General features: G+C 58.6%; 1 protein-coding gene across 1 annotated transcript in view; it reads right to left on the bottom strand.

Annotated features, from left to right (window-relative positions):
* The window catches only part of KNDC1 (kinase non-catalytic C-lobe domain containing 1), a gene marked incomplete at its 3' end in the record, with an annotated part of 45,017 nt that extends 23,106 nt beyond the window's left edge, over positions 1-21,911 (bottom strand). The window contains 12 exon segments of the mRNA XM_081268803.1: positions 2,591-2,652; positions 2,723-2,794; positions 3,579-3,704; positions 3,707-3,748; positions 3,751-3,810; positions 3,813-3,852; positions 6,202-6,932; positions 7,898-8,015; positions 8,442-8,588; positions 14,229-14,287; positions 14,955-15,153; positions 21,717-21,911. Coding sequence (XP_081124929.1) covers positions 2,591-2,652; positions 2,723-2,794; positions 3,579-3,704; positions 3,707-3,748; positions 3,751-3,810; positions 3,813-3,852; positions 6,202-6,932; positions 7,898-8,015; positions 8,442-8,588; positions 14,229-14,287; positions 14,955-15,153; positions 21,717-21,815 — 1,755 coding nt within the window. The 5' untranslated portion in view covers positions 21,816-21,911.
* Between the last annotated feature and the right edge of the window lie 2,252 nt (positions 21,912-24,163).

Below are 24,163 nucleotides of genomic sequence, written 5' to 3'. Positions count from 1 at the left end.
GAGCTCAGGATGGTGCCTGGTTCCCATCTAGGGGAAAACGTCCAGTCTTTGGCCACTGAGTACTATGACACTAGCCGCGGATTGCTTATTGCATTTATTTATTTATTTTTTTGGTAGATGCTTTTTATCAACTTGAAGATGTTTCTTCCATTTCTGTTTTCTAGAGTTTTTTCTTCTTTTTTGTAAGCTTATGAATGGGCGTTAGACCCTGTCTGATGCTTTTTCTGCATCAATCATTACGATTGTGGGTTTTTGTTCTGTGGTGTTAGTAAGCTTGTCTGCACTGATTTTCAAGTATTGAAGCAGTCTTGGATCCTTGGAATAGAACCCCTCTGCCGAGGCGTATGACTGCTGTTTATATTGCTGCATTACATTTGCATTTGCCTTCATTCTCGTGAGAGATACTGATTTTTTTGTGGGGGTACTCTTTTCTAATTTGGGATCGGGGTGATACTAACTCCATAAAATGAATTGGGAAACATTTTTCTCTTCTGATTTCTTGAAAAAATTGTGTAGAACTGGTGTTAATTATTCCTTAAACACTTGGCATCATTTTCTAGTGAAACCATCTGGCCTAGAGATATGTTCTGGTGAATTTTAAAATCATAAACTCGATGTCCTCGATATTTAATGGGCTGTTCGAGTGCCCTGCTTCATCCTGGGTGGTGGTGGTTTGCTGTTGCAGAACTGGGCATTTTATCTGCGCCTCCGGAGTGGGTGAGGGCTGTGGGCAGCCCTCCCAGGCTGTGCTTTCCACATCTGCAGGCCATCGAGATGCCCCTCTGTTCTCTCTGGTGCTGGTAACTCCTGTCTTCTCTCTTTTCTTCCATCAGATTCCATTTTATTCATAGTATTTTTTTGTCTTTTTGAGTTACTGGAGATTGAATCCAGGGCTGCTTTACCATGAGCTACATCCCCCACCTTTTTTAAAAAAAGTTGCCAGGCTGCCCTTGAACTGGCAATGCTCCTGCCCCAGTCCCCTGGTGGCTGGGGTGACCAGGGTGGCCACACGTGTTCTTCTTAGCATTTCCTGCCTTCCTCCTCCTCCTTCCATTTTCCTTTCTGCTTAAAGATTTCCGTTAGCCATTCTTGCAGAGTGGATCTGCTGGCCACGAGTCCTCAGCTGCCTTCACCGGAGGCTATCTTGCCCTGTCCTCCATTTCTGAAGAGCTTGTGCTGGCCACGGGGCCCTCTCACTCAGGCCTGGAGCCTGTGAGCATGTGGCAGGTGCCATCTAGTTGGCCGCCCTGCACAGCAGTTGCGGTTCCTTCTCTTTTCTCTTTTGGTCTGCAGCATGCAGGGGTTGATTGTGCTGTTGTGGTGTGGATGCCTTGGAATCTATTCTGTTTGGGTATCATTAGCTTCTTGAATCTGTAGGTCTATGCATTCTGCCATAGTTGGGAAGTTTTCATCCATGATTTCTTTGAGTACCTTTTCTGCCCCACCTGCTATTCTTCTCCAGGATTTTGATGACATGGCTGCTACGTCTTTTGTCATGTTCCCACAAAATCCTCAGGCTCTGTGCAGGTCTCAGTCTCTTTCCTCTTTCTTATTTACACTGTGTCATGTCTGTGGTTCTGTCTTCAGTTGCACCAGTCCTTTCCCTTGTCCTTTTCGTCCCAGGCCCATCTGCTGATCCATCTCGAGTGTGCGGGCTGCTGGGACCAAGTGCAGGCCCCAAGCAAGCTGGCAGGTGCTCTACCACTGAACCACCCCGCCAGCCCACGGAGTCGTTTTTTGTTTTGTTTCTTACTTAGTTCTAAAAATGTGCACTTTGTTTTCTCTTTCATTGTTGTAACTTCCTGTTTCCATTTTGTCCTTTCTTCCAGCCTGTTGGTAACTGCTCACTGAAGCCCTGTTGGATGGCTGCTCCCACGCCCTTAGTTACCCCTGGCGTCTGTCACCCGGCCCACACCGTCTCATGGGGGGATCTTCACTGGAAACCTGTGTTCCTGTTGGGACCCCGATCTTGTTGGAGCCTGACCTCTGGCCTTGTCTGGCTGTGGTCCCCACTGACTGTGAGGGTGATGGCCTGCTCCGGTCTCTGCTGGCCAGTGTGGTGGCACGCGCTCTGTGGTGTGGGCTGCAGAGGGGGCTCATGTCTAGACGGCCCGCTGCTTCCTCTGGCGGGAGACCTCTCCGTCTGCCCACCGGGCTTGCCCAGCTCGGCCTCTTTGGCTCCACATGTCCACATGAGGCCCGGCCCTGCCCCTTAGGGAGCTCCTGGGGGGGCCCTCGAGCTGCCTGTCCTCTCCCTCCAGACTCGGGTGTGAGGAGTGTCCAGCTCCGGGAGCCTCTGGAGCGCCCTCCACCTCCCGAGTGGAGGACCCGGTGCCGACTGCGGTACCTACTGCACTTCAAGTGTTCTCCTGACGCTGCCCTCGGCCCTCCAGAGCCAGGGGCCGCCCGGCACACACACTCGCCTTGCCCAGGACCCCGCCCTGGCTCTGCCTGTGCCCTGGAGGAGGCCTGTGCTGGGCACTGCCCAGCTGCCTGCCGGGCAAGCCAAGGCACCGAAGGGGGCACCGGACAGGAGAGGGGTGTGGGCTCTGTCCGGGTGCGGAAGGTGGCCGGAGGAGCTGGGCATTACCTTCTCTGTCACCAGCCTTTCCTCTGCCACCTCGGGAGCCAGGAAGAGCGAGTTGTAAGAGCCTAGGAGAGAACACAGCTTAGGGTGTGCCCACGAGGGCTCGGCCCCAGGGCCCCCGGCCCGTGTGCGTACCATTGGCAGGGGGCGGCCCAAAGAGCACAGCCCCGTCCTCGGCCACCAACACGTTGTCCAGGCACAGGCAGGCTGCAACAGAATGCGGGTCAGGAGAAGCCGCCAGGAGACGGTGCTGCTCTACCTGAGCCTCTTCCTGCCACAGAGGTCCTGGGCCACCTCTTCCACCCCCAGGCAGAAGGGCCTCAGGCAGACACTGCTGTAGTGCCCTCATCAAGCTGGGGATGAAAAGGGCAGGACCAAGAGGAGTGGGCTGTGGTCCACGCTGTGCACTGACCGAGGAGGCTGACCTGGGAGGCTGGATCTCAAGGCCCCAGACACACTGGGCAAGTGGTCTGCTCCAGAGCTGCACCCAGCCCTTCTATTCTTACTCTAGACAGACAGGGTCTGGCTAAGCTGCCCAGGCTGGCCTGGAACTTGGGGTCCTTCTGCCTCTGCCTCCCGAGTGGCTGGGATGACAAGAGAGGCCACCGTGCCCAACCCTCTATCTCTTCTAGACACCATTCTTGTCACAGCCTCAAGAGCTTTGAGAACACAGATGACCACCCATCTGTCCTATGGTCCAGCAGGGTCCAGCTTGGGAGGCCACATGCAGTGCAAAACACTGCCCCACCCTAGCTCATCTGTGGACAGTGCCCCCTTCCCTAGCTCACAGCATGGACACTGCTGCCCCCAGCTCACAGTATGGACACTGCTGCCCCCAGCTCACAGAGTGGACACTTCTACTACCCCCTGTTCTGGTCACTGTTTGGACACTATTCCCCCAGCTCAGAGCGTGGACACTGCTCCGCATCCTGGTCACAGGGTGGACACTCCCGCCCCAGCCTTTCTTTAGCTGCCCCGGGCCCCACGTCACCTGGGTGCTGGCTGTGGGTCTGCAGGGCTCGCAGGCAGGCGAGGCACAGGGCCCATAGCTCATACTCCCGGAAGGGCCGGCCCAGCTGGCACAGGAGGTCTTGCAGGGACAGGCTCTGTGGGGGGAGAGTTGTCCTGTGAGGCCGCCTGGGGGAAGCACTTCCACGAGAGACAGGCGAGAGCCGCCTCCACCCCACACACAGCGCCCGCGAGAGAGCCGGAGTGGCGAGGGACGGCCGGGTGATCCCAATGCTGCTTCTGGGCACACCTGGACCCTGGGTGGGGCAGGGTGCAGTGGGCATGTCCATGTGACAGTCCCTGCACTGTCTGTGGGCAGGGGTGAGGACGTGGCTCCCTGGGGGCAGGAAGGCACACGTGGACCTGGAGGATGGACCCCGTGCCCTTCTCAGAGCCCAGATGGACTGGAGGGCAGGTGGCTGGTGGTGGGGGGTGAGTGGTAGGGCTGGGCACGGGGGCGGGTGGCAGGTGGCTGTGCTGTGCAGTGGTCTGGGCTATTGGCTGGCCCAGGCAGGTCTTCAGGCCCGGGTGTTTCACACAGGAACTCCTGGATTTGGTGCTTCCTCCACGTGTCAGCTGGGGCCAGCCTGGGTGTCGGAAGTTTGGGGACCCTGTGCACAGCCCCTGGTACCCCTGAGGGCTGAGCCACATGTGGCCTCAGTGCCTCGGCTCCTCCCTGCTCACGGCCGTGTGGGCTTCTCTTGACCCGTGGCCTGCTTGCGGGGGCTGGAACTGGGGTGGGCCTGAGAGGCCGCCCCCCACATCGGGGGCCAGGGGGCCTGACCCCGGGGCCCTGGGCCCAGCTCTGTCTGATGGCTCGGCAGGAGCTGCACTCGCTGGTTAGTGCTACCCTGTGCCGGCCCAGCCACTCCGCATGCTGCCCTCTGACGGGCCACTCTGCCACCGGCCGTGACGTGGTCTGGAAGGTGGGCATGACGAGGCCCTGTATGTGGGGTGTCCCGCCCGGGAGGTGCTGGGGCCGCGGGTGCCGCTGTGGGAGCTGGCTGAGCATGGGTTGCGCCAGGTCCCAGCAGGCAGGCTCGGTGCCATGGCTGCGTGCTTCCCTGGGGTGTCCTTCCCCGTCGTGGGAACAGGAAGGACAATGTGACCACAGTTGCCCACCCCTCCTCCCTTGGGCCACAGAGCCTGGTGGACAAGGGGCTGTGGCTGTCACCTTGTCCTCGAGCCTGGGTGCTGCCCAGTGGACGGGCCTGTTTGTGCCACTGGCTCAGGTGTCCTTGCCCTGAGGGGTGCCAGGCCTGGGGACATGGACCTCAGGAGGCTGAGCAGCCAGCAGGAGCTCTGTGCTGAGCTGTGGGTCTGAGGCCCCACAGGGGCAGGCATTGTCCCCACTGCCAGGTGTGAGAGGGTGGGATGGAGTCCAGCCCTGTGTCTGGCAGAGGGCTGGGAGGTGCAGAGACCCTGTCATGGGGGGAGCCACAAACCCTGTGGCTTCAGAGGGGAAGAGAGACCAGAGACACACACTCCCTGCCTCTCCATGTGATGCCCTGTGAGCAAGAAGCCTCCATCAGATGCGGCCCTCAACCTGAGCCTCCAGAGCAGCGAGCTAAATAAGCCCCTTTTCTTCTTCTTCTTCCTTTTGTGTACTGGGGATTGAATACAGGGCCCCCAGCATGCTAGGCAGGCTTTGGGCTACATCTGCAGTGCCCCTCCCTCATCCCTGCTTTATTTCAAACTTATTTTGAGACAGGGTCTTTCTTAGTTTCTCAGGTCAGCCTTGAATTTGTGATCCTCCTGTTTCAGTCTCCTGAGTTGCTGGAATTACAGGTGTATGCCAAGTTAAACCTTTTTTTTTTTTAAATCAAGTGGCCTGTTTCAGGTATTTTGTTATAGTAACAAGAAACTGACAAATATGAGAAATTAATGATATACTTGCTAGTTCCAACTAGCTCAGGTGTCCCTGACTGAATAGAAGGGCCAAAAACGTAGGCTACTCTGATGGTCTCTGGCAATGCTGAAAACTACACAAATCTCCCAAATGGTTGGTTCCAAGCAGAACCCTCTGTCCCTCACAAGGAGGGGTCCATGCCAGGGGACCTGTCTTGCCTGAGGACCCTGTCCTGCTTGGGGGAACCCCTCTGGCTGGGGTACACTGTCCTGTCTGAGGCCCCAGCCTGGCAGGCCCCATCTTGGTGTGATGCAGAGTCCCGGAATTGACCAGAATGCTGATCAGGCTCAGCTACTGCCAGCACCTTCCGGCGCCAGGATGGACGGTGAGCAATCTCAGCCCAGTTTTGGTTTCTAACCTTTAAAGCAATCATAAGAGCAGGACAGGGAAGGCCCTGAGATGAGAACTGGGGAAACAGCCCCCAACCCCCAGCTGCCAGCCTCAGTCTTTTGCAAAAATCCAGCCCCAGGATGTGCTGATCGGTGGGTACATTGGTCTGGCGGGGCTGGAGGCTGCTTCCTGGCCACTCAGGGATCAACACCCACCTCCAAAGACCCTGGGAGGGGCTCTGGCTTGAGGCGGCACCTGGGGTGATAGAGCCTGGCAGCCCCCACCCCCAGCACATTCATAGCTTCCTTCAAAAACAGGCAGCTCCATGCCCGAGCCGTTCCCCACCCACCCCACCTGGCCCACCCACCTGCTCTGTGGCTGCCTTTTCCGGCTGCCCGGCGCCTTCTGGAGTCCCCTCGCCGTCCCCTGCAGTCTGGGCTTCACGGTCTGCATCTCCGGGTTCTATGGGACAGGGTCGGGGGCCTTCCTCCGCAGGTTCCTGGCCAGGGAGTGGGGTCTCTGGTTGTCCTGAGGCCCCCAGCCCCCTGTCTGCTCTGAGGCCTGCACCCGGTGCGCCTTCCAGCTGCAGCCCGGGTTCCTGCTCGGGCCACAGTCTGCTCTGGGGCTGTGCCTTGAAGCTGGGGAGGCCATTTTTCCCTTCCAGAAAGACCTTGGGGTCCGGGGGGAAGAGTTCAGAGACGCTCAGAGGGTTCCTGGGGCTGCTCAGTGAGAAGCAGAGGGTACTGGCCTCGGGGCCCTTCGGCAGCAGCCTGGGGAATGTCTGCACTTTCCTCAGGCTCCGCCTGAGGAGACCTTTGTCCAGCTCGTGGAGGGGCCATTGGCTGTCCAGGACGAGGCTGGCCAGTCCTTCCCGGCCAGGGCTCTCTCCATTCTTCCTGGGGGCTGATAGCAGTGGCCTGGTGGGCGGGGGTCTGGGGCCCCGGATGGCCTCCTGCTCTGGGTCTTCGGGTGCGGTGGGCTGGGGCAGGCTCTCCGGCGTGGGCAGGGCCTCTGGGCCAGCGCTCAAGTCCCCAGGAGGCCTCCTGGGGCCCGAGCTTCTGGAGGCAGGCCTTCCCTTCCAAGTGTTCTCCCCGACGTCTGCAGGAGGCGGTCACCACGGAGAGGCTGTGACTGCTGGTGGCCACCACGGCGACCGAGCCCCCAGCACAGGTCTCACAGGTGGGGACTCCCGTCCTGTGCTGCAGACCCCACCCCTCCCTCAGGGCAGAGCCCAGAGGCCTTCTGGGGTCACCCAGGGCCTCCCTGGCCCTGCCAAGCAGAGCTTCCCTGGCTGGCCCCAGCCTGTCCAAGCTCCTCCTTGTTCCATGACGAGTGCACAGGTCACGCTGACCAGGACAGGACATAACCCGGGGCAGTCCTCCATGCATCTGGCCCTCAGGACTCTGCAGCCTACTTCAGTGGCACCCCTCCCGTGGCGGTTCTGCACCTCAGAACCAACCCTCCCTGCTGTGGGAGCAGGGCCCCCCAGCCACCGGGCCCTGCACACCCCTTTCTCAAGTCCCTGAGGCTCCCCAGACTCCATCAGAGTCCCACACATGCAAAGAAGCCCCAGACACAGCAGCAGGTGTCTGCAGACCCTGTGGCGTGGGCGTGGGGCGTGTGGGACCCAGGGCTTTCCTTCTGCAGGGCAGTTTGGGACAGGCAGAGGTTGACAGTACCAGCTTCGGTGGCTTCTGAGTGTGAGCCCTGTGCTCAGCTCTCCCTGCAAGTCTTGCTCAGGTCACTGGATGAGTGTGCACAGGCCAGTGTGGCACACGTGGCACATGATGCAGACATGCAGATGCATTTGCACGCTTGTGTAGAATGTGAATAGACTTGTGGATCTGCACGCATGTGAGTGTAGCTGTGTTTGTGGGGTGCACACAGCTCTCCTTGAGCATGTGACAATGTGATGTGGTGGGTGTTTGTAGGGGTGTTGGTATGAGCAAGTGTGAGTGTGCCTGCATCTTAATGTGTGTGCACATTCGATGCACATTGCATGCCTACATGTGCATGTGTGTGCATGTGTGCAGGCAGGTACGTGTATGGAGGCATGTGCTTACCCTGGAACGCTCCAAAGGACTCAATGGAGAGCACCCTCCTCCCGACGGCTGAGAGGCTCCGGCATAGGCGGCAGGAGGACCCGGGTGGCACCTTCTCCTCGCACAGTGCTATGATGCTCTGTGGACATGCGCATGCCGCCCAGTGAGGCTGGTCTCTCAGCGGAGAGGCTGCCCTCCTGAGACAAAGCTCCAAGGTGGCCCATCCCCGGCTGCCCACTTGCCCACCACATGCACCTTTTGTGTAAAAAGGCAAGGTGTCCTGGGTTGCAGAGAACGGGATTCTGTTTTCCCACGGTAACTGTAAGGCAAACCCTTCACTGCAAACATGCACACTAAGAGTTGTGCCCTTCTTTTAGCACAATGCAGTGCCACCTAATTCTGGTTGAGGGACCCCGAAGAGGCTTCTGGGGTCTGTGTGTGTGTGTGTGTGTGTGTGTGTGTGTGTGTGTGTGTGTGTTGTGTGCCTGGGTGGGCAGCATTAGACGTGTGGCGGGCTGGGCAGGGATCAGCTGTGGGCATCGGCAGGCAGACACTGCGGACTTACCTCCAGGTCAGGCCGGTCCCTGGGGTCCTCCGCCTGCATCTGGCTCAGTAGCGCCTCCAGGTCTGGGCTCAGCCTGGGTTCCAGCTCGGACTCTGCCACATACTCCAGGGCAGCCTTCAGTGTGGCCCCCAGAGAGTAGATGTGAGCCTGCGGCAGCAAGGAGCCATTATTTCTGGCTCTGCCCATGGGCACCCTCTGCTGTGCTCAGGACTCGGGGCACCTGTCAGTCTGGCAGGGCCCTGCCCACTGAGGCCACTGTTCCTGGAGGAAGCAGCAGCAGCCACGCCGCTCCAGGGTCCCAGAGGCCCCACCAGCCCCTCTGCACCCCTGTCCAGTCCAGCCACAGTGGCCCTGTGGTGCAGACGCAGGCCCCCGACGCTGCCCGACCTAGGCACTCTTCAGCAACAGCAGGGAAAATACCGGTTTGCTTTTTGTTTGAAAGTGGGGGCTTTCCTAACTGTGCGCCTGAGAGTGGGCCCTCCACGGGGTCCACGCCAGGACACCAACCATGCCGAAGGCCGGCCCCAGGTCCTGGTGGGGCCGACAGCGGCCTGCTGTCCCCTGTGCCACGCGATGCCATTGGACCTTGGGCACTTGAAGAACAAACCAGAATGGCTGGGACTGTGCTGTGACTGCAGTGGCTTCTTATATTAATTTGGGGGAGATCAATTTTTTTGCAGAATAATTTCTCTATTGCCGAGCCATGGCCTATCTTTTTTGTTAGTTTTCTCTTTAACCAACAGGTGACTGGACACTCCATTTTCTCCATTGCTGGGAGGGACCCAGGGCCTCCACGTGATACTCCATGCCCGAGTGTGGGCTCTCTGCCTCTGGCTTGCTTTCTTGCATCACAGTCCTTCCTGCTTGTTGGCACCCGGGTTTCTGTGGGCTTTGTGGCTATTATTATGGGATATATAAGCTTCATTTCTAGCTGGTAATTGCCAAAGAGGGTGCCATTTGCTTGGGGACGTGTCTTGTTTCGGCTGGCCTCTGACATTCTCTGTTCTTCTGGGGTCTAGGTCCACAGATGTATTGACAGACAAGGTAATTCTGCCCCGTCCAAGATGCACCCTGCACAGGGTCCATGTCACTGCAGTGTCCTGAGTCTGTCCTGTCTCCTCATGCTCACACCAGGGCCATAAGCCACCCCACCCCTGGCAGAGGGATAATGGCCTGGTCTCTGCTCACATGCTGTGAGGCCTTGGCCAAACCACAGACCCTCTCTGAACCTCAGGGGATCCTGAGTGTCGTCCTTCACAATGACGGGGGCAGTGGTGAGCACAGGGTCTGAGAATGGCTAGAGAGGACATAGGCAAGAGAGGGAGGCCATGGCCCTGCCCTCTACCACCTTCCACCTTGTCTGTCTCATAAGCCCCTAAGCCTCTTGGCAATGTCCACTCAGATCCACACAGCTTCTCTGTGTCCCGCACTTGCTGAGCACAGGCCCTGGGTGGGTGACACACCAGCCACACAGCCCGGCTCCTGGCTGGACCCCTGGACCCACAGTGCTCAGGGTCATGGGCTGGAGGAGGCCCACAGGGCCAGAGCCCAGCAAGCTCAACTTGTGGGGTCTCCTGAGCAAGGACTAAGGTGTTCGGTGTGTCCGGGGATTCAAAGAGCCCAGGAGCCAGTCTCAGAGGTAGAGGGGAGATGGCCCCAGGAGGGGCAGCTGCATGGTGCCTGGAGTATAGGATGGGCTGGGGGAGGCGCCTGGGGGAGGTAAGGGTTGGGGGAGGTTGTTCTTGAGGCTGGAGCGACAGGGAGGTGTGTGTGTGTGTGTGTGTGTGTGTGTGTGTGTGTGTGTGTGTTGGGGGCAGGCCAGCAGGGAAGGAGCAGGGCCCAGCTGCACTGATCAGCACCATCACGCTATGACTGGGCATTGGGGTCTGGGTACCAGGAGGGGCACAGGTGAGAGATGGGGTGGCTCAGCCTGGGTGCAGCCAGCAGCCTCGGCCCAAAGGGCTAGTACCTCAGTCCAGAGACCCAGGAGGCCGGGCAGGGTGTCTCTCTGTGGTGTCCACCTGGCCCTGCCACATGCTCCTGAGAGCAGCATGGCGCCTGGAGGGTGAGCTGGCCACGGGCACCTGCTCCTGGCATGGTGTGCACCTGAACGGGGCGAGGGCTGCCCAGGTGGAGGTGCATCTGAGCCCTGCGCGCCTGAGGCCACGTGCAGCACTTAGATCATCCAGGGGTCCTGCAGCTTCTGGCTGAGGGCCCCAGAGCCAAATTCATCTGGGACCCATCAGAGGTCTCCGGGCACCTCAGGCTGGGTGGGATGATGGGTCCCATGTCCACGTGGGAACAGGCCTTGGTGCACCTGAAGGGCCTTTCCACAGGGCAAGGTAGGAGGGACCCACCTGCTCTGTGGGTAGAAGAATGGAACCATGATGGTTACCTGGGAACTTAGGGACTCAGAACAGAAGTTCCTTGTCATTCGACAATTCTGAGGTGAGGACCTGGGGCCCTTCCTCTGTTCCCCACCCACCAGCTTCCTGGGTGCTCCCTGGTTAAAAACACATTGAGCCCTCCTGCCCCACACTGTCCTCCTGGAGAGCTTCCTGTGAGCTGGGCGGCTCTGGCCGGGGGGCATCAGTGCCTCTGCAGACACGGGAGCTCAGCATCCTCTAGGGAGAGAGCCATGTCTGCCCCCCAGCAGAGCCTGGATCTCAATGCACTCACCTCGATAGCTAGTAGGGTGAGTGGGCAATAAGTTAAAACAAACCAGTGCTACAGAAGATCCAGACACAGCCCGACGCAGGGGCTGGGGTCACATCACAGGAAGCTGCGTCCTGCCCAGGGAGCATGAACCTCTCAAGAAAACCCCAGCAAACCACAAACAACTACAGCACACAGACAGCCTCTGCAGCCACAGGGCGACCGAGTTAGGAGTTGGAAACAGAAAGAAAGGCCTAGTGCGTTCAGGAAGAGGAGAGGGCTGCTGGGCCTGAATGCTCGCCAGTGACCGCATGCTCACGACAGGAGTCGCCTGGCTAGCCCTGCTGAGTCCACCCTGGGAAGCAGAACAGCACAGAGAAGCTGCTCTTAGCTCTGTGTGGCCTGGAGCCCCTGAGGGATGGCGGGTCCCAAGTGTGGAGACACACGCTCTGGCTGTGTGGATGCTGCTCACAGGGATATGCAGTTGAGAGAATCCATGGGGCTGTGTGCTCAGGGTATCATTTTTCTGTATACATATCTCAATGAAAAGTAAGAAAAGCTCAACCCATTCACAAGACTGACTAACTCATGGGCTAAAGAAGGAATCTTGGTGGAAATAAATGCTATGTGGCAAAGCTCACAGGATGCAGCAAAACTCGTTGAGGGAAATTCATAGCCTTGTGTTGTCAACACGGATGTTGGGGAGAGGAACTGAAAATGGGTGAGCAGGGTCCAACTCAGGTTAGAAAAGGAACAGACCCCAAACTCAAAACAAGTAAAGGGAGACAGAGTGATCAACATAAAAGAGTGTGCAGCCAAGAGAGAGCACAGACCCTGAACAGACCAGAAAGCAATGCTGTGCGGCCGACAGGAGGGGGAAGTGCAGGTGCAGACTGGCGCTCTGGGGCCAGGTGGCAGCCTGAGGACCCCTGGCTACAGGAGGGCATCACTTGCAGCCAACCCTTCTACCTGAGCCCACTGTCATCTGCTGAAATTGACCAGAAAGCCCACTCAGAAGAGCACAAACCAGGTTAGTCCTGTGGCTATTAATAATCGACTGTGACAATGAACGTTTCTGCCGGGAAACAGCGAGCTTTGCTGGACTGTCAAGGACAGATCATCCCATTCTTAGACATGCAGGGAAAACAGGGCTGCACAGACAGGCCTCGGACCATCCCGGTGCCCAGAGGGGGAAGACCACCAGCACCCACGGAGCGTGCAGGGGGTTCACAGAGCACACTCCTGAGTCCAGCTCCACTGCATGTAGGAGAGAGGACACCTGGCCAGCTGCCCTTTCCTTGGTGGGAAAGAGCAATTTAATACCAGGAAGTAAATAGGTAAAGTCAATCTTTTTTTTTTTTTGTACTAAGGATTGAACTCAGGGGCACTCGACCACTGAGCCACATCCCCAGCCCTATTTTGTATTTTATTTAGAGACAGCATCTCACTGAGTTGCTTAGGGCAATGCTGAATGAATTGCTGAGGTTGGCTTTGAACTTGAAATCCTCCTGCCTCAGCTGCCGGGCTCTGGGATTACAGGAGTGCACCACTGTGCCTGGCTGGTAAAGTCAATCTGGGTGACAGCGGAGGAACGCCTCACAGAGGCGCGACGGCACTGTGATCAACGTGATCCGTGCAGCAGGGCCCATGTCTTGTGGGGAGGGTGGGGCGCACTGTTGGACGGGGCCATCCTTCCCCAGACAGGACGAACCGCACTGTGCCTCGACCCTGGCTCAACACCGTTCCTCACAGCACAGAGTACCCCAAGGCAGCCCGCCCCCAGGGAGTAACCCTGCTGGTTAGCTTGGTGATTTGATCAGTGAAAGAGAAGAGCTGAGGGAATCTGTCCACTACTAGAAACAACACAAGAGTTTGCAGATGGGTGGATTCAAAGCTAGGATAGTAAAGCGACCTGTCCTTCTGTAGACTAGCAACAAGCAGGAGAAACTGCTACTAAAACACAACGTCCATTTCAGAAGAGAAGCAGAATGTAACAAATTTCTGAGAATAAATCTAATAAAAATCTAACACCCATGACAGGTAAAAGCTTCAGCTGTTGCTAAGATGTTAAAAAGACCACAGCAGGTAAAAAGCTGTCAGATGCTCACAGAGGAGACCAGGTATCTAACTTCAAGCCACTCCCGCCACACGCCAGCAGAGCTTCCTGGGACTTGCAGAGCGGAGCCCAAAATCCCCCTGGGACAAAGTGCCGGAGCAGCACCACTCTGCAGGCACAGCCTTCCTGGCACAGGGCTTGCTGAGCCCTGGGGATCTAGAGGCCAGTTCTAGCGCAGGGATGGACCTGGGACGCCACACGACGGAGTCTGCTCCCGTGGCAGGGAGCCGGTCCACTAACTGCACTGGCAAGTTGCCTGGGATGCGGAAGGAGGAGAGGGGTCCCTGTGTCACACTGGGAAAGAGTGGACAGACTGCTTAGTCTGACTTAGTCACGTAGTGGTGTGCACTTTGGGCAGTGCGTGGCCTGGTACACCGTGAAATGCACAGATTTTGCTTATTAATTGTAGTTGAATAAAAAGCAACAACAGCCTCAGGTAGATTACGTGTGAAGAGGGGCTGGGGTTGTGGCTCAGCGGTACAGTGCTTGCCTAGCATGTGGGAGGCACTGGGTTTGATTCTCAGCACCACATATAAATAAATGAATAGAATAAAAGCCCATCAACATCTAAAAAATATTGAAAAAAAAAGATCACGTGTGAAGAACAAAGCTCTGAAGCTCTTGGTGGGAAACATCAGCGAATACCTGCTGGGCCATGGGGTAGAAGTCCTTGGAGGACACATGCTGCAGCAGCAAGGGAGGACACTTTGCCTGCTGGCCACTTCCTGCCAGCTCCCCTCTCCCCTTTCCTATCTCCACCTGCAGGGACGTCCCCAGAGGCCACTTGATATGCTCTCAGCAGGAAAAGAAATCACAGTAAGGACAAATGGCCCAAGGCCACCCCTCCACACACACTGTCCTCAAGGTTGAAGATGGAACCCAAAGGCAGCTCCCCTGGGGTCAGTGGGTGCACTCAGGGGCCAGTCTGGAGCCCACTGTAGTGGCCAAGGTGGCCAGGTAACCCCAAAGGTAGCAGGAGCTCGGGGCTCAGCGGGTTGCCCTCCTGAAGCGCGTACCTCAAAGGTGTTCCCGGTCAGGTCGAACTCTGGGGGGACAAAGGCACCCTCGGGGTCATCTGGAGAGGAAAAGAAAAGGCGTTGTTCTAATCACCCGTGAAGGAGCAGGCGGACACCCACTGGCCAGACCCAGCCGGGAACCTCCGAGCAGTCAGGGAGGCCCCTGGTGCCGGGGTCCTGTCCTCCTCTCCATCCCACCCCACTGGAGGACGGTCCAGGCACTGGGAGAAGCAGTGGTTAAAAAGAGGACCCTAACCATACCCCAGGGGAAGGAGACAAGGGTTCTGTCCCTCTTCCTGAAGCAGAGCAGCTCTGCTCTCCCTGGGAACAGTGCAGGGCAGCCGTCCACCTGAGCCAGGTAGCCTGACGGTCAGGTCCCCTGTGTCCTGCGGCCACTCCCCACAGGCCAGTAGGGAGAGGAGGTGCTGGGGTCCCCCATTGGAGCAGGGCCCCTTGGGGGCTATGGTGGGTGGGTCAGGCTGGCACAGCCCCTCCTGGGCTCTCTGAGGGCATGTGTGTCAGCCTGGGGCAGCGGGAGCCCACCAGCCACCCAAGTCCCACGTGCAGCCACCTTTCACCCTCTGTGGTACCTCGGGCCCAGGATCCCATCAGGCTGCAAAGGACCCTGGTCTCTGGGTCTGCGCTCCATCCACCTGGCTGTTGGCTCACCCCAAGAGGGTGCCTCTGCCCCGCCATGCCCACCCAGCAGCCTGCCCTTGGCCTCACCGCTGAGCTGCTCCATGAAGCACACGTTCCCACTGGTATTGAAGGCCAGCGTGTCGGGCGTGATGCACAGCGTCTGGAAGATGGCCGCGTGGGCGACGCTCCGCATGGACAGGCTGCACTCCAGGCACACAGCCCAGGCCTCCTGCTCACTGAGACCGCTGTCCCGCAGGGAGAGGATGTCAGCCAGGGACACGTTCTCCTGCCAAGACAGGCCTCAGTGAGCCCACAGAGGAGCTGCCCCAGGCAGGCCACACGCCCCACATGGAGCAGCGCTCTCAGGACGCAGGTGGCTTGCAGCAGTCTTTCCTGGGTCGGGAAAGGAGTCACAGGACTTTCCATTTATGATTATTACTTATGAGATGGGGTCTCAGGATTTCCCAGGCTGGTCTTGCGCTCCTGGATGCAGCTGCTCCCAAGTGCTGAGCCCGTAGCAGGGCCCCACATCCCGCTCTAGCCTCTTTTTTAATATACCTTTATTTTATTTATGTACTTATATGTGGTGCTGAGCATCGAACCCAGTGCCTCACACATGCCAGGTCAGTGCAGTACTGCTGAGCCCCAGCCCCAGCCCCCACCCCCCGCTCTAGCCTCTTAAAATTTACCTGTTTATTTATTTGTGGTGCTGGAACCTAGGGGCTTGTGCTTCCTTGTCCCACCCAAGCCCTCACCACTGAACCACACTCCCCTCTTGGCCTGGTCTTTTTTTAAAGACTCATCCCACTGTTCTCTGGCAGCCGAAACTGTGATCATTTGGCGAACCCCAGCACGTGGCCTGAAGCAGGTGTCTGCTTATGCAGCGCTGGAACCAGGCTGTGCTCCTGGGAGGCTGGTTAGAGCCTGTGAGTTGTACCCAGCCGGCCACCTGCTCAGGGACAGCCTGGCTTGGCAGGCTCACAGCTTGGCCAGCACACCGAACTGTGCACAGGCTGAGCCACGGGACCGTGGAGGCAGTCGATGCCGACAGGCCATGATCCAGTGCCCAGGGAGCCGCCCAGTGGACGAGGTAGCCAGCCTGCGATATAGTCACGTGACATTCAGCCACACCTGCATGACGGGAACATGCGTCCAGACACTAGCTGTGGGCAGTTCACACAGAGGATGCAGCGTGGAGGACCCTGCTCAGCCTCCCCACGCTGAGCCATGGCAGATCCTGCGTAGGCTCCCTGGGACACAATGGCCAGTACCAACACCACAGGCACACAGCTGCCACATGCACTCTTGCACCCATGAGCCCACATGTCCCCACCTACCACCTAGGCACATGCATGCACACACATGCACAGAAACACTCACTCACTCATGCAGTAATATATGCCCACATACGTCCACACACATCACACATGCTTACGTATACACAGCTACACATACCCGTCCCCACCCTCAGTCACACAGTTACACAATAAATACTATACCAGCCACGCCACACACACTGACTCACACCCACCCACCAGACACCTGGACTCCAAGGCTCTGTCCTGGTCAGTGCTCCTCACCGGCCACCCCCTGTGTTCGTGTTGGTGCACTGCCCCACCTACAGGAGGTGGTGGGAGGTTCTGAGAGAGCCGGGCTGCGGCGCTGGTCCAGCAAAGGTGTGGGCACTCTTGGAGGGACGCAGGTGGGGGAGGAGGCAGAGCTTCAGCCTTGGCTGCAGCTCCACCAGGACATAGGCTGTTCTTCGATTGTGGCCAGGAGCTCAGGTCCTAAAAGGTGTGCCTGTGTCCAGGTGGCTGGCACAGGATCCCCATAACCAGAGGTGAGGGGACCAAGGGCTCCACAGTGGGGCCTGGGTCTGCCCGTCCATTTCCCTCTGGAGTCCAGGGAGGGGCTTGTGTGGCCCTTCCCCAGACCTTCCAATTCATTCTGTGTGGAGATGCTGACTGCTTGCTTCTGGCTGATTTTGTTTGAATCTAGAATGTTCCCAAAGGCTTAGTCCCCATGAGACAGTGTTCAGAGGTGGTGACCCTTGAAGGCCTTGACTTCATCAGTGGGCGAACCCCTTGGTGGATTCATAATCTGAGTGGACTATCGGGAGGCGCTGGGGTGGCTGGAGGAAGTGGGTCACTGGGGGCATGGCCTTGGACCACGTCAGGTCCTTCCTGACTGCCATGAGCTGAGCAGCCTTCTGCCTCCAGGCCCTTCCACCATGACGCTCTGCCTCACCTCAGGCCCAGAGGCATGGAGCCCATCAGCCATGGACTGAACCTCTGGAACCATGAATCCAAAAAAACCTTTCCTCCTCCGAGTTGTTTTTATCAAGTGTTTCATCACAGTGACAGGAAGATGACCAACACATTGGCTGATCCAGGTCTGATGTGTCTCCCCAGGACCCAGCCCTGCCATGGGACCTACACACACATACCTCACAATGCACCTCACACAAGTGCACAGTGCAGTGCACACACACAAGCACACATGTGCACACATGCACACACACAAGTGCAGTGCACACGCACAAGCACACACAGCACACATGTACACACACATATGCACACACACATCACAAACACAAGCACACACTAAATGAGGCACTGCCCATGCAGGCCCCGTGGTTCTGTGCCACTTTGAGGAACAAAGCCCGCCCACGACATGAGTCTGCGCCAGGCCCAGTCCCACGGCAAGGCTGCCGACACCCTGCTGCCTGCTGCTCACACTGGCCAGCAAGCCCGCCAGCTCACAGACTGTGCTGCCAAGAGAAGAGAGCCTCTTCTGGCAGGGCCGTCTTGTGGCCCGCAATATCACCTCCTTCTCAGGCCCCGTGGAAAGATGCTCCTGAGAGTCAGGAGCCTTGCCAGTGCTGGGCAGCTGCATCTCCCAGCACCTGTCCATGCTGCGAGGGTCCAAGTGTGGGAAAGCAGAAGCCCTGGGGGTTCTCTGCATGACTTGAGTGAATCCATGGGGTGCAGAGCCACTGCTTCCAGTGGGGCTCAGGCCTCTTCCAGGACCAGGTCATCTCCGCCCTTGAGCTCTCATGGTACCCTAGGCCCTGCTGGCTCCCCTTGACCTGCGCAGAGGGACCCCAGGCCTGGATGCTGGGCCCTGGAGCCACCCGCCCTCTGAGGCCTGCAGTGGCTGAACTAGGGGAGGATGTAGGAACTTAAGATGAGTCTTGGCTAAGGGGCCAGGGGATAGGATGAGAGACCAGGAGGGAGGTGGGCAGCGCTTACTGCCATTCAGCCTTCATCCATAGCACCCCAAACTTCAGCAGAGGCCCACGTCCACTCATGAACAGAGCCAGCCACATGCCTGCACTCACCTCTAGAAGGGGCAGCTCTCAGCCTGGTTGCCCAGCAGGTCCAGGCTCCAAGTGAAATATGCTTAGCCCAGCTGTAGGGCCCTAGAGTGGGTTCCATGAGGCTCAGTGGGCCACAGTAGACACTTCCAAGGAGGGGGACATGCTCGGATGTGTCCAGTTGGCCTGGGCTCTTGAAGAGGTCACCTGTATAGACCCCCTGTCCAGCACACACACAAGGGTGCACACAGCTGGGGGCATCATGGTTCCTACTGCAGCCCCTCTGGCTCCTGCCATGTAACCTAGTGCTTCATCTGCTGGGTGCAGGCCCAGCTCCTTGGGTGGTGAGAGGGTCCTGCTCACCCTTCCTCAATAAGGAGCTGCCCAGGGGGTTGTGGGTAGGTTGAGGAAGGTCACCCAGATTTTGTTCCCTGCTAGGCAGGAAAGAACAGTCATCATCCTGCAGTTTTGTGGGTCCAAACCCAACCTCCATGCCTGGGGGGAGGGTGATTGGAGGACAGCTGGATGGGGCCTCCCAACTCCGCCCCCACCCCCAGGGGCTATTCTCCAGGGCAGAGGTGGTACTTCAGCTCATCTCCAGTCCAGAGGGTGGGGCACTTCTCTGGTAGTGCAGAGGGTCCAGCTCAGTGGACCTCCCCCCACTGCTCAGACTCTGAGCCTGGATTGCAGGGGACCAGAAGTCACTGTGCCTGTTTCAAATACACTTCTTATGACCCACTGACTTTTGAGGTGTGGTATGTTCCAGTGAGACTTCTAACTCCAAACCAAGTTCACTGCCGAGAGCATGGGGCACGTGGCAGGCCCCTGGGCTGCCTGACCCCCACCGGATCCGCAGCCCTGGCCTGCCCTCCCAGGAGTCCTTCCTCCCCTGTCCGGGGCTGTCCCTCCAGGCAGCTCTCCCTGGGTCTCAGGCTGCCTCCTGCTCTGGGTCCATGGGTTTGGGTGCAGGTCATATGGAGTCCAGGAAGGCACACTGGGAGATGCTCCTGGCTGTGGCCCCAGCCACCTTGGGTCCTGAGCCTAGCCCCACCCCAGGAGGTTCTAGAAGGTGCTTTCCGGGTTTGCAAGGGTGAGACACTCTCTCCCCTCAGGGGAGGCATGGGATAGGAAACGCCCTGCCTGGCACCTAAAGGTGCCATCATCATCTCCTAGCCCGTCCTGGTCTGCACCCTGACCTGGGCCTAAGCCACCTGGCATGTGTCTGCTTGTCCTGCAGCCACAGTCCTGCCCAGATCTGATGTTGCTGTTCTGCCTCTGATCCCACATCCCCTGTCCAGAGCAGCTGGAATCCATGGGAGTCCAGGAGGGATGGCTCCTCCCAGAGGCTGGCTTTGTGCAGTGCTTGGGCAGAAGGTCTGCTCTGTGGGTGGAAGGTCCTCTGCGGTAGGCCTGCAGGTGTCCTGGGATCCAGAACCTAGCCAGGCCTTGCTGTCCACTCACTGAGCTCTGCGTGATTTCCAGCCCAGCACCTTCTTGCACACTATGGTCTGCCCAGGTGCTATGCAGATGGGGGTGATACTGCTGGGCTGCGGGGTGCTGGTCTTGCTGTTTTCCAACAGGCTGCTCCTGCTCCTGCTCCTGCTCCCACAGCAGTAAGGGGGCATAGCCAGCAGGTAGGTCCTGCCCTCACACACCATTGTCCACCTCTGTCATCGCCATCTGGTGGCTATGGAAAAGTATTCCGGATGGGCACATTCTGCATCCCGCTGACTGTAATGAACTTTCTCTTGAGTTTGCCAGCCATTTGGACTTTCTCTGGGTCATGATGGGGAAGGGCCATCCTGGGCCTGCTGTCTGTAAGGTTCACTTCTTGGCCTCATTGGTCCCATGTGGTCTGTTGTGTTCTCATTGGCACTGCCCTGGGAGCTGTGCTCTTTGGAGGCTCCTGCAGCAATGCCCTCCCTCCAGGTGACATGGCAGCTGCCCTCTTCCTCACCCTGTAGGACAGGTGCAGAAGGCTGACAGGTACAAAGCACATTTCTTCCATGTGAACCAGGCAGTGCAGGAGGCATGACGTCTGGACCCCATGCCTGCTCTCAGACACGGGACATCCGTTGATTCAAGACTGGGCCCTGGGCACCCCACTCCTGCTAATAGGAGAGAAGGCAGCACCCTCCCCTGCTGAGAGACCCACCTGAACTTCCCACTGGACACCACTAAAATGGCAGTGTCACAGAGGAGACCCTCCTATGCACCGTGCACACGGAAGCTGATGCAGTCTAGGGGTGCTGGTACATTTCTGTGACAGAAGGCAGCAGGGCCTGCTGGGAGGGCAGACCACGCTTGAGGTGCAAGGCTTGTGTTCAGGGCATTGCCCTGTTTGGTGCCTGCTGCTGCCTGGAGTGCTGGGCACAGAGCAGACCCTCCAAGCTCAGCAGCTAGTGCACAAAGGTGCTGTGTGCAGAGCCACATTCTCAGATCTGCTTCCAATGGCGACTAGAGGGCGAATCTTCTGAGGGGTACACTGAAGCGTGTCCTCTGGGGGAGTTTCTGAAGGCTGTGGCTGAGGACACCCTTTCTTTTCCATCAAAGACAGGGAGATATATAAAGATTTATTTATTTCCTGGCCTCTCCTCTCTGCGGCCTTTAATTGCACCAAATCCAGGCCACATCGAGGGTGGGGGCAGTGCCAACCCCCTGCACTGTCCAAGTGGCCTCTGGATGGCCAGGCAGCAGCAATGGATTCCTTCTTCCTCTGGAGCTCACTCCCTGGGGAAGTGTGGGGCTGGCAGAGGGGACAGGCTCTGGGGACTGCAGCCATGGGGCCTCTGCTCCAGGAAGGTTCGGACCAAGTTTCACTCATCAGTCGGCCAGTTTGCCCACAAGGGAGGAGGAGGGTCTTCAGCATCTCACTGTCCCCAGTGGCTGCAGAATGCTGTATTCCTCAACAGAGAGCCAGTAGTCCAGGTTGGAAGTTCTCCCAAAGACCCCATGTTCTGTGAGGAGAGGGCATCCCGGGGTGGGGGGTGGCTGCACCCTCTGGGGGCTGCTTTCATACTTGTTCAAAACATGGAGTTCGTGCATGGGACTCCAACATAGCCTGTGGGGCCTGGTGGGCCCACCTCTCTGTCCCTTAGGGGTGGAGACCACAGGCAGAGTGCCCCCTGGGAGGGTGGGTCTGCCTCAGGTTCCCAAGTCCAGGGCAGGAAGCACAGCTCAGTCCGAGGGAAGGACGGCTCTCACCCTGCCATAACCCTCCACCCACAGCTCCTGAAGCTGGCCAACTGCAAAGGTAAACAGTGCCCTATACTGACCGGTGCCGACGGCGCCCCACTGTCTACCCAACAGTTATAAGAAGCCCACCCCAAGCTGGGCACCAACTTCTGCAGTGACAGCTTCCCCTGCTGTCCCCTGAGGCATGCCAGCAGCGCTGGGAGATATGAGAACAGGGACTCCCAGCGGCCACCACCTGCCCCACGGGGTCTGCGGGGGTGGACGCCGCCCGGCCCTCCCCGTTCTTCCACTGACCTCTGCGCCAGGGCAGGTGGGGTCCCCCAGTGTCCAGGGCTCACCTCGTCCTCCGGCAGAGTGGGGAGCGGCTCAAAGTCGTAGAAGTCCAGGTCCTTGCCTTCCTCCTCATAGAAGCTCGCGGCGGGGTCCATGGCCTGCATCCTACGTGCTCGGCCCGGCCTGCGCGGCGGGCTGGTGCTTCGGCCACGTCGGCGCCCCTCGCTGGCCCTCGCGTCCCCGCGGGTCCCTGCCCCGCAGCTGGCTCCCCTGGGGTCCCCTCCCGGGAGGTCCCCTCTGAGGCTGGCCGCCGCCTCTGCGCCCGCTGGGCCGCGCTGGGCACCACCGGCTACGCGCGCCTGGCCGCCATGGCAACGCGCCCGCCGCCTGCCGCAGTGTCGCCCGGCGGCGGCGCGGGGGACGCCTGGGGCGGGGCCGGGGCGGGGCCGAGGGCCGTGTCACTTCGCCGGCCCGGGGGCTCTGCGGGGCCCAGGCGTCCTCCGAAGAGACGAGACGTCGGAGTCCAGGGTGAACGGCGCGCCGCCCGCGCCCGCCGCTGTGACTGTTTGGGGCGGAGCCACTTTGGATCAGCAGCGGCCGGCCGGGTCTGTGCCCACCCCTGCACGCCGAGGTGTAGGGGCCTAGCCCACCAGGAGAACACCACAGACGGTGACCTTTGCCTGATTCCTGTGCAGTCTCCCCTAGGGACCAGCTAGGTTGCAGCAGTCTTCTCAGTGGCCGCGCAGGTGGCTGGAGGACAGGGCGCTGGGCTTTCCTGAGCGCCAGGGTGAGTCTTGCTGTGGTGGGGCCGAGAGCCAGGATGCTTGCCCCTCAGCCTAGCAGAGACCCAGTTCCCCGCCTGCCCCTCTCCCCACTCCCCAAGCTTTACCCAGGGCTAGGACTTCTGCCTCCCACCTTTCCACAAAAGGGTGCACAGTACTCTTGTCATCTTGGTGGGGTCTCCCCATGCCTTAGAGAGCAGGACTGTGGGTCAGGTCTCTCAGGAGAGAGGACACTGGCTGGGCTCCCCATGCAGCTGGCCCTAACTCCAGAACCTAGCTTGGCTAGGAGGTTCTTAATAGTACTCCTTGTGACAGGTCCTGTAAAGCCTAAGAGTGCAGTGTGGACAGGGACACATTCTGTCCCTGGGGCAGGTTCCCACAGGCTCCTCCCTGCTGGCAGGTGTAAGGGTCACCCAGGATCCTGGAAAAATGGCTGGAAGTAGTTGGGTGCAGCCCCACTGTTCAAAACCTGATTCTAAGCATGGCATGCTGGGGTGCACCTGTACCTTCAGCTACTCTGGAGGCGGAGACAGGAGGATCACTTAAATCCAAGAATTGGAGGTCAGTTTGGGCAACATAGTGAGACCTCATCTCAAAAAACAAAACAAGACCTGGCTCTAGGGCCAACCAAGTCAGCTGAATCAAACTTTGTCACTGCCCCCCTGGGTTGTTTAGGAGTTAGGATCAGTAGTCAGGGTGGGTTGGGGAGCACAGGAAACCACAGTTGGAGAAAAGACATCTCATAGTTGAGCGGCCTTGGCCAGCTGGCCCTGCTCTTTCTCTGGGCACTGCATAGGGTCTGCAACAGCCCTAGCCCTAGCCTCAGGAGGAGGGGAGACACAGCCAGCAGACCTGTTCCAGCCCCAGGCTGGGGTGGCATCTGTCTTTGGAACCTGGGTTTGGAGGTGCAAGCTCATTTGTCAAGGCCTGGGTGTGGGTGGGGCGCCTCTATCTCCCCTGCCCCCCTGTGTCCCTCAGGGAGATCTGGGGGTGCATGGCCACAAGGAGAAGACCACAGCCTGGTGCTGGTGGAGGTGGGTTTTGTCAGGACTTCAGGTGTCCCTGAATCAAACTTTGTCACTGCCCCCCTGGGGTGTTTAGGAGTTAGGATCAGTAGTCCTCAGGCTGCGTCTGCCCTCGGGCTGTCTTGCCTTCACTTCATGCAGCTGGTGTCCGGTTGGCTCACCGAGCACGCGCCATGCGTTCACAGCAACCCTGGCCCCAACACGTATCGCCCTGTGTTCTGGTACCTCCCGCGTCAGAGTACTCGCTTCATATTGGGTGCTTAGACCAGAGCAGGCCTGGGTGGGGCCGCATCTTCGAGAGCTGATGAGTCAGCCCTGTGGCTGCTCTGACCACCAAGTGGCCTCTGATGTGTCCTCCATGAACAGATTGTGGGAGTGGCCTTCCTGCGTGTGCCTACCACATACCTAGATGGCACACCTTCCTCTGGCGGTCTCTCCAGGGACGTCGGACTTCTTCAGAGCAGGCCAGGCTGCACCATCTGGCCCTGGCTTTGGTGGCACTCCTGTCTTCCAACAGCTAGCTTCTCAATTTTTACTCTTCCCTGAATGTTCCCTCTTCTGTCCCCCTCCATCACTCCTCCTGCAAGACCCTCCCTTCTGCATTGACATTTGCCTGTTGGGTCCCTGCCCACCCTGCCCAGGGCCTGCCTACCCTGAACTCCCTCCTCCTCAAGGCACTCAGGGACCCAGCCTTGGACACTTGTT

Source organism: Spermophilus citellus (assembly GCF_964194105.1).
Source record: "Spermophilus citellus genome assembly, chromosome: 15".
Taxonomy (NCBI): domain Eukaryota; kingdom Metazoa; phylum Chordata; class Mammalia; order Rodentia; family Sciuridae; genus Spermophilus; species Spermophilus citellus.
Note: the sequence above shows the minus strand (reverse complement) of the source record. Positions and strands in the feature narration are given on the sequence as shown.